Raw genomic sequence first — 10,309 nt, forward strand, 5'->3', positions numbered from 1 at the left:
ATGTAACTTTAATCGGAGCCTTCTATTAAAATTAACAGCACAAATAGTCTCACACCTAAACAATCAACACGTCTAATATTTGACTTTAAACATATAATCCAATCAGTAAATGTATAAGCCGATAATTAATCAGTTGTTTCATTGACTTTTCTGTCATTATACTGTTTATATAATGCACAAATAATGTCTCCCGCAACATGATCATTGACATTGTGGGAGACCATTATCAGAGCTAAAACTCCATCAGACTGCAAGTATTCGTCAACAAAACACAAAAAGTATTCATCCGGGTCACTTCTCAGTTGAACTGGATGGATGAGCAGTCTCCCCCATTCAAATATGCTCCAAATGTTAAGACAGATCACACCTCCCAGCCAAAACCAATAAAAAATGAACATCCCCTCCAATAATCCGTTCATGGAGAAAACACACTGAACTGTGTATTTTTTCCCGGCAATCTCTTCTCCCAACTCACGGATATAAAACTCACAGAGGGACTCTCGAGGGAATGCCGGAGACCATCTGCGGATTCCCGACATATAATTCTGGGCGAATTGCCAACCATAAAACCCAAAAGTGCCACCAGAGAGGAGAATATCAGTCAACACAAACTGGAGTAGGACACTGAGTAAATACAGTATTTTGCAAGTAATGTACGTCAAAGTGAGACAATTAGTACACCACTTTTTGTATGCTCTGTACTTGAAATGCAGATTAAAATGCATGAGTGATAGTTCGACAAGTTCCTCTCTGTTATGTGTGTCGTATTTGGAAAATAGTTCTATTAGAGATGACAAATCGAGTCCGAAGTGTCCACAGTTGAGTCTCCAGAACAGTCTGGGAAGTTGACAGAGGAATGCAAATGTGAGGAATATAAACTGTGTCCACTGATAATACCGAGGGTGGTGTGTCCCGGATGTGTTGACAGAGTGGATGTCCACAACCCAGCAGACTGACTGAGTATATAACACATAGTCCACTGCAATAAAGCACATTATTACCATCATCTGACAAACACATAATTGGATTGAACAAACACTGAAAAACAGTCGCAATGACAGTAAACACAACTAACAGCAAACACGTATAAAAGTGAGTGACACGGTCATGAAAATGGTCGTCTCTCTGTGGCTCAAACACACTCTTTACTACTTCCCAGAGGTCCATTTCCTGTGGCGTAATTACGTAATATATATGATGTGTTTAGTCAATTTATTTCGCATGGATCCTCACGTGAAACTATCGATTTCGCAATTAAAAATGAATTTATTAGTAAGGAAGGCAGACGAGTTATTCGACATCCTCAACTTGAGCATTGCCTGTCCCCTCAACCACTCCACGAATATCATTCAGCTGACCCTCACTACCCACATTAGACAAAACACACCTTAGTCGAGTGAATCGAATTCCCAACAGAAAATTAAAATGTTCAACCACAGCCGCCTGCGATGGACGAAATTTGGCTCGATTGCTCACAATTTCAGACGCGTCGGGTTTTCTGTCAGAATTGAGCATTCTCTGCAATTCCACTGCATGGTTGGTGTAGTCCCTCAGTCGTTCACACACAGCCCTCGTCATCACGTGGGTGTCCCCCAACTTGCATGACCAACCCCATTCTAACCTCCTTCGAGTATATCCCACGGGCTCTTTGCTCACAGTTGATTGCCTCACGGAATCTATACACACCAGCATGGGCCTGAGCTTGCAGGACAAGTCCGAATGCCAGTTTAATCCTATCAGCAGGCGAGGAGGCACCCTCGACCAGGTCCACCGCACGACTGATGTAGTCCATCCCCACATCTGTGTCGTCCATGTGGAGCATAAGCATGCCGATGGTCATCTACCAATGACGAGTCAATATCACATTGATTCTGTAAAACTGAGGGTTGTTCTCTCCGCAGTACAGGAGAGTGAGATAACGTACTCGCCACATAGCGTTAACAGCCAAATCGACCTTCCCCACTGTGAAGGCGTAGAGTGCGAGGGATGTCTGAGTGTTGGAGAGGGAGGACTACCAAGGAGGAGATTGCATCGGGGGAATCCACTCCGCCCAGTCTCTCACACATTATCACTGCCTGTCTCTGCATTTCAAAGGCATTCACAAATTCTCCAAGGATGTAGTTCACTCGACCCAGCAAGGTCACAGCAGACACCACCATCATGTGGAGGGGACCATAAATATGAGTCAATATCCCCAATGTCTCCGTGATCAGTTCATATCCCGCCTTCAAATGTCCTGCGGTAATCAAGTACTTGGCCTGTGCGAGACACTGCATACAGTCCACAGACTACAATACACGTGACACTACTCACTTGAGGACTCACACACTTCACACGCGGATATACCCCCACAATGTCGTCCTCGGTGAAGACGGGGTCACCGGGGGTCCCCACTTGCTCGAACAACCTCGGGTAGTCCCTGAGTGCTATCCTCACTCCCAGGACAGTGCAGAACTGCCTCAACAACACAACTCGATTGACGTGTAGTTGGTCAGTCACAACGTCGACTGAATAGCCATAGTAAGTGGCCATCTCCTCTCTCACCAGTCCCCACAGACCATTGTAGTCCATGGTGGCCATAGTCGAGTATATTCGGGACTTGCCTTTCTTCCCCATCCTTGCAGTGAAAAGCAAACAGTTCATAAAATGTGAAATCGACATTGACAGTGCCAATGACACGACGGAATACATGCTTAATAGAACGTCCCACCAACTTTAACACGTCCTACAAGGTTATCACCCAAGCACAGACTGCTAGAAATGAGTCTTTCCCTGCCAAGGCCACCTCCCCCAAATAGCGGACGTTGATTCCCCTAAAATAGACCGAGTGAGGGCAACATGGCGTGCATATTCTTGACCAATTCACTCCCACAGAACTCATAACTCAGCTCACACTCATTCACTAATAACTCCACCTTCGAATGACACACCACTCATACCATGCTCGGGATTTGAGTCAGCACTATGAACTCACACAATTCTTTGTTCAGTCTTTTTTCCTTCTTCAATGCCTCGCTCTGAGAATTCACCCAACAATCAACCTCCACACAACACACCGATGGCTGGTAAAGGTCAGGATTAAACCCAATCTTCATCTCCGTCTCTGAAAGGGACCCCACTTCTTCCAACGCCTCTTTCCAGCAATCGGCATCAACCATATTACACAACAACCAACCATCCTCCTCAACCACTCCTTTCGATTTCTTCAGTCTGAGATATGCCTCATTCAGTTCCTTATTCTTTAACCGGGAAAAGTAATCGAGCAATTCGGGACGGACTGCACATAATTTGTGTTCATGTCTTCGCGGGTAATCTTTGGCTCGCATTCTTTCATCAAATTCGCCCACATCCATTCCATCCAAATAATTAATATCTGGGGGGAATGCGGTGGCCAAATCAAGAAGGTAACTTCTTCCATCACGTCCCACAATTCCCTTCGATTCGGCCGCAGACGCCAGTTCCACCTGTTCAGTTCCATCAGAAATATGCACACTGTGGCGAACCAACATGAACTCACGCGAAAATATATCCAACTGCAAATTTCCCGGCCAATACTACTTTGGCCATGAACTCGTCATTGGTCAGAATTGTTTTGGTGGTCAAAGTCTCCTTAGTTCCGTAAATGACCATTTCCTCCATTTTGTCCATAATGCCTGGGAGTAAGGGGGAGGGGAGACCGGCGATGAGGGACTGAGCACACACCCGTCTCCCGCAGTAGTCCACCACAACAGTCCCCAGAAAATGGACATCCTTCTGCTCAACAGAAGAGAAAGCAGCAATTCCCTGAATATCCAAACTCTGGGCAGAATGGGCGGCCGAATCACCCCCCACCTGAGTATACGACTGAGCCACATCACACGCATTCGAAAAAAACATGTTGTTCCAAATATACACGTTGTTTCTACGGAATGAAGGAATCGACGACCTCTCATTCTCACTGGGGTTGGCTGCCATGATGCACCCATCAGTCACACTACAACAACCCAGCACGGCTGTCCCCAACATATCACAGTGCACCTTCCAATTAATAAACATGGAAAACTCTAAAAATATTTCTATCGCGGAAAATCCTCTCCCAGGGAGTATTAGTGGGCAGGTCTCGGGCAGATTGTAATTCCTCATTCCAATCACGGATATTGCAGGGGAGGTTGTCCTCAATCCCCAGTCGATTGGAAAACGCGTCCTCTGCTCTCAAATAGTCGGGGCAGTGAGCAATTGGAGGACTAAACCACGTGTAGTACTGATGAGGAGTTGGGAGTCGTTCAAGGGAGTCCCTCGACCTCCTCCTCTCTACCAACCCCCCATAAATACGTTTAAAGTGGTGGGATATCTAAATAGTTCAAAAACAGTCAACATTTTGGAGAAGATCGACAAGTGAGTGGTGGACTGTCGAATTGGGGGAGGGGGAGAACACGTGATCAGTCGAACTAAGAGTAAGCACAACCAGAGACTTGTTGGCGAAGAATCCGTGTACTGAGGATGTGATGTGGACTGTCCTGTCGTCATTGGTGATGACATATAAGTAGAGGAGATCCCCTCTCAGTCTTCGATTGCTGGGGGGAGGGTTCCACACACTGTAATTGAGCACTTTCAGACAGTTCTGGGGATGAGGTGTATGGGGAGTACTGGCTGGGGTTTGGAGAGTGGGTAAATATCCGTGAAACTCAAAGTGGACTTGAAGCTTTGATCTTCGAGGCGGGAAAGACAGGAGGGGGACTGAGCATTTATGCAGAGGAAGGCTTCCTCGTCGACAGGACGCAACAAGTCTCGAACATGTCGGACGTGGAGTCGTGCCTCTCTTAGAGTGTAGGGATCTCGGAGTTAGAGGGGACTAACCTTCCTCTACTTTAATGGTACATCCATTTTGGAGTCCCACTTTTCCCATTTCTTCAAATCTATCGAGGAAAGTTCCATTTAGGCGAAGAGAGAAGCACGTTCGGTGGCATTGGTCGTCGATGATTGCCTGTCTTAGTTCGAGGACTAACTCGTTGGAGGCGACCTAAATGGTTAGTCCTCTTTAAGAGCACATGGAAGTCGGAGGTCTTTTCAGGGGACTGCACTTTTACTTGAAAAACCATTCCTCCGGTACCATTTGTAGAAGAGGAGTCCTCGCCTACCATTACTTGCATGTGCTAAAAATATATTTATTATATTTTTTTAATATATTATTTATACTTCTACAATATTTATTAAATAATTTAAATATTTTTTCAAGAAAAAATATGACAAAGATTACTATAAATATGTAATTTTAAGTTAACAGATTAATTTTCAAGATTTTTAAATTTTAAACTAATTAATTAAATTATTAGTATTAAATTAATTAAAAAATATACTCAACTATGCAATACGTGGGTACCCTAGTACAATTAAAAAATCTATCCACTCAATGGAGGACTCTACGACCCCAATCAACAGGCCTATTCGACAGAAAAGTGAAATTACTCCACAAAAATTACAGTGCCCGGATAACCCACAAAGCACAATATCTAAAAGAACGAGTATAAATACCCCAACACCATTAGAGTGCAGAACAGCTGATAGACAGACTATACGACATCAAGCGGTACCACATCACCAACATTCCAGTCAATTCCCCCTCACATTGGAAATGGGGGCAGACCGGGGTTACTTATCCTCATTCTTGGAGGGAGACATCACCAAATTCCTCCTCCAAACAGACCTCTCAAATCTAGTCAGAATTCCGCGTAGTGTCAATTCCACGGACTGCCTCCAAATGGACGAAGAACGGCTTGTTTTAAGACCTGAAATATTCGACTTAATTCTGAGCAATTTATAGTAGTCTGCCTCACTAATCAGCCTAGTCTGCACTGGACTAACGACTTGGGTGGTGTGCTGCACAATGTAGTACAATTCAGTCTATTTAGGCTGTCGGGCTGCTCAGACCGGAGGGGTGTTTCATTGCCTCACTGTTTGGGCAGGACACACTCTACCAACTCCGCCATTCCCTCCAACAGGCAGAACAAGACATCCTGGGAGTACTCCATGTCTCCATTTGTAGGGATTTGGGCTCCATGTCTCCCCCTTCGTCACTGTGGGGGCAATCGGGGATCTTCTCAGAAGGATTGGTCTCCGAGTTGTCACTGTGGTTGTGATTGAGGACACATTTGTAGGACATGGAGAGACTGGAGGTGGGTTTCCCGTCCATGCTGGCACTCATGAGGGATCTCCAGTGGATGGGGGAGGCCAATTGTCTGGCCGGGAGGAATCACGTTCTCTCACGGAGGGTCCTTCGGAGGGCCCAGGAAATATATGAAAGGGACTTTCCCTTTGAAGGGGAGGGATGTGACTCCAGGGGGGCAGTGACTGCGGACTTTGATATTATTTATGTGATTGGGTGGAAGACTGGGGATGAGGTTGATGGTTGGAGTCAGTGTAGACATCCAAGAGGGGTACCCCTGATATTTCATTCCAATCTCTTCACGATATTTCTGATATTATAAAAAATACCACATGAGGGAATTAATTTTTAAATAAAATATTTTGGGTTAAAATTATTTTCTCAGCTCTTTTTGTCTTCAGATTGGGAAGTCCCCTTTATGCTCCCCACAAAAAACGAGGAGAGTAGCCTCTAAAATATAATAGTTTATTAAAAATATTCAAGTAAATAATAAAAATATATTAAAATATACAAATTTGGAATTTATTCGACTAAAGAATAATCTGAAATCTTGTCGAAAAGACGGAGAACTTTGTAGGAGTAGAAAGAGATTCAAGGCAAAATACGAAGTCCCCAAAATACTATCAAAGAGGACTTTGACAGAATTGATAATTAAAAAATGCTCAGCGTCGAAAGAAATGACAAAATTGACCAAAATGTAGAGGATTGAGCAGGGAATGTAGGTCACAATGTAAACTACAGAAATTGTCAAATTGACTTTAGTGGAGACGGGGAAGTTATATTCCCTGCCGGAGAGAGTTTTGTATTCCTTTTCAGTCCTCCGAATGGAAATAGTGGTGACCACGTTGAGGACGAGGATAATAATGGGGATAGCCATGAGGGGCACATTCGTGGCCAGGGAGTATGTCCGGTAGTAGGGGATGGTCGAGTTGATGACCATGCAGGACAGTGTGCGGTGGTTGAACTCCCAGAAATAGAAATTGGGGACAGTGATGGCAATGTTGAGGAGGAATATCCCCACACACCCACAAATGGTCTTTTTGTAGGAAATGAATCGACTGACAAGGGGAATGCCGAACGTGCACAACTCGCACACACTGGCCAGGATGAGGAAGAAGGGGTGACTGTACTGCGAGGCAATGAACACGCTCACAAACACGGCACACCCAAAGTCATTGAAGAAGAGCTACAAATGAGAGAACGACTGCCTTTAATTGTCGGTCGAGCACGAGTGTGTGCAACATGAGGGTCACCAGTGTCAGCAGGTCGGATATGACTAGAAAACAGATTATTACCATCGATTTCGAGTGCTTTTTCTTAGAACAGTGGAGAATTAGAAGGAGTAGTGCATTGGAGGGGATTCCGATTATTATCCACGCGTATTTGAATATGAAGGATATCAGCAGGGCCTTCGACTGTAAAGCCAAGTATTTGTGCACGGCGGGGGTCGTCCAGTTTGACGCCATTGTCTTGTTAGATATGATTTGATTTAAATACTTTCGCGAACGAACATTCCTTTGATAAATTTGTTTATGTTTTACAAATCTTATTGCTTGAGAATTAAACAAAATTTAATTATTTTATTTCAAAATATTTTCCTATTTTATTCTGTTTACTTCTCTTTTTTCAGTGCTTTTAAATGGTTTTCTTTTTTTAGCAAAAAGACCGACAACATTTGTAATTTGTTTGTCAATTATATTTTGAGCAATCGGGGAAATATTATTCATTCCTATTTATTGTCTATAATTTGTTTTTATCCCACAAAACAAATCTTTTGTTCGAGTTCACGTACAAAATCTTGGTCTTTGGTCAGAAATAGTTAATCAAAAAATACGTATTCTTAGAAATGAAAAATCTCTCAGGGGATCAATACGCTTCAGAAAATTCCCAAAACATGAAAAATGTGAACAGCGTCACTTCTAATAAAGGAAGCCATTAATATACTTTCGATGAGTAAATTCCTCTTCCATGAGGTGTAGGTAGGCACAACTCTATTTAGTACTGTTTTGAGAGTTTATGAGTTGAAAAATGTGGAAAATGATATCTGAGAATCAGTTCCTAGGATGTATGTACAGATAAAGAGTTCAATAATTGAACAAAAATATACATTCTATTGATAAATGAATGAGAGTACAAAATGAGGAAGAATAAATGTGGTCACAAATATCAACCACATTATACCCGCAATACACCACAATTAACAAATTTTAAATTAATTAATAAAAAGAACAAGTTCGTCTAATAATTCTGGAGCACTCACGTGAAATAAGTACATCAACAGAGTTGCATTTTATGTAATAAATAAAAAAGGTATTAATAGAGTGATGTGGTGACATTTTCTACCCTTCGAACTACCATGCCGACAATGTTCTCAAGTTCCTGATTATCACTCAACCAGGCTATATAACCATCAGGAACAGTCCAAACCAACACAAAAGTCAGCTGTGACGACAAAAGTGACGAAAAAGCCCTCTTTCGTCCGATATGAGTAGAACTAGATAAGGCAGGACACTACTTGTTTGTTGCGATAGAATGAGTGGGACGATTCGTAGTGCCCGAGTCCTGACTTTTCAATCAGTTTGAGGTGTTTGTTGTATAGGAAGAAGGCGGGGGAGTGTGTATTCACATCTGAACTAATTTCGCCGACTGAAATGTCACTAAATGAATACTTCTAAACACAAATGTCCCGTAAGGATCGACTATGGCTAGACCAATGACTCCCCTCGTTCTTTACTTTATGTCTTAAATAAATACTTGTTTATGAATTCAGTTGCGAGTGCGTGCACACCAGACATAAAATATATATTTAATTAATAATTATTTTATTATATACAAATTATACACAAATGTCTTTTATTGCTTTAATATACATATTAGTCTCACTCCCTATTATCTCATCTGAGAATGCATATACCGGGGGTGTCAAAGATACGGCCCGCGGGCCAGCTCCGGCCCGCGGACGATCTCAAATGGCCCGCGGTAAAAGTTTAAAAGTGTATTTAAAATCTAAAATTATTATTTAACACCAATAAAAATAAAAGAATCTATAATCTAGAATATAATAAAAATAAAAAAATTATTACTTAAAAATAATTAATTGTTTTTGGATTTATATTATTCTAATTGTTTTTCTTGTCTTGTGCTGATGCCTTTTTCAACTAAACGCAAAGTTGATACAGAATGCAGATCTTTTCAAAAAAGGGCAAACTGGAATATTCTTTGCCGATTTAAATCGGAAACCTACTTGTTGGTCTGTAGACAAGAAATTCTGTCAAAGAATATAACATTCGACGACACTACCAAACCCATCATGCTCATGAATACAATAATTTGATGGGAAAAATTAGAAAAGAGAAGAAATTGATTTGAAATGTGACTTAGATCTGAAGAATAAGTATTCCATGGTGGGCTTAGACACCTTTTATAAATATCTCTTGCCGAAGTATCCCAACTTAACAGCCTCAGCTGCGAAAATCTTGTCAATGTTTGGAAGTACATATTTATGTGAACAACTTTTTTCTTTAATTAACATAAACAAAATTTCGATCAAGGCTCACCCCACACTCATCTAAGTGAGATTCTAAGATTGACGGTAACTCAGGATTTCACTCCAGATATTGACGCTATTATGAAGAAAAAAAGATGTCAAGTTTCTGGAACATATTTTAATTATAAAAATTATAAATGTGTTTTAATGATTTTTTTTAAATTAAATTATAACTTAAAAATCATAGTACGAATTTTGTTAAATCAAAAATAAATAGTCTGGCCCGCGGAGCCTAAAATTTTTTAATCCGGACCCGAGGAAGAAATGAGTTTGACACACCCCTGGCATATACAGTCAACCCTTTTATAATGAACAAAATGTCCACGTCAAAACATCATGTTCACTATTGTCTATAGCAGGGGTCACCAAACTTTTTGCACTCGCGGGCCGGATTGACCCCAACACAATGAACGCGGGCCGGAGCACGTGCATAGGATTATAATTTTACTAGAAATTCATAAGTGTGTTTTTTACAATAAAAACTAATTTAAACAAAAATAAAGTAAACAAAAATTTTAATGAGAGCTATGGAACTGTGATCTTTTTTTGATAAGTTCATCAATATTTGGTTTTAAATTGCTGCATCCTATCATGAGAATTGATTTTAAGTGTCCGTCAGT

General features: G+C 41.6%; 1 protein-coding gene across 1 annotated transcript; it reads right to left on the bottom strand.

Annotated features, from left to right (window-relative positions):
• Positions 1-6,514: 6,514 nt before the first annotated feature.
• LOC115230035 lies at positions 6,515-7,869 on the bottom strand. The gene is made up of 3 exons (XM_029800274.1): positions 7,759-7,869; positions 6,654-7,328; positions 6,515-6,592 (listed from the first exon to the last, which is right to left on the bottom strand). Exons 1-3 carry the CDS (start codon positions 7,867-7,869, stop codon positions 6,524-6,526), a joined length of 855 nt encoding a protein of 284 aa, XP_029656134.1. The 3' UTR covers positions 6,515-6,523.
• Between the last annotated feature and the right edge of the window lie 2,440 nt (positions 7,870-10,309).

This window comes from Octopus sinensis, unplaced genomic scaffold (genome assembly GCF_006345805.1).
Source record: "Octopus sinensis unplaced genomic scaffold, ASM634580v1 Contig14135, whole genome shotgun sequence".
In the NCBI taxonomy this organism is placed as follows: domain Eukaryota; kingdom Metazoa; phylum Mollusca; class Cephalopoda; order Octopoda; family Octopodidae; genus Octopus; species Octopus sinensis.

Coding starts and splice junctions, on each gene's coding strand:
- LOC115230035 (XM_029800274.1), bottom strand. CDS start 7,869: ATGAATAATATTTCCCCGATTGCTCAAAATATAATTGACAAACAAATT. Junction 7,329..7,758: donor AAAGCACTGAAAAAAGAGAA/GTAAACAGAATA, acceptor TCTCATTTGTAG/CTCTTCTTCAATGACTTTGG. Junction 6,593..6,653: donor GTCGAATAAATTCCAAATTT/GTATATTTTAAT, acceptor ATTATATTTTAG/AGGCTACTCTCCTCGTTTTT.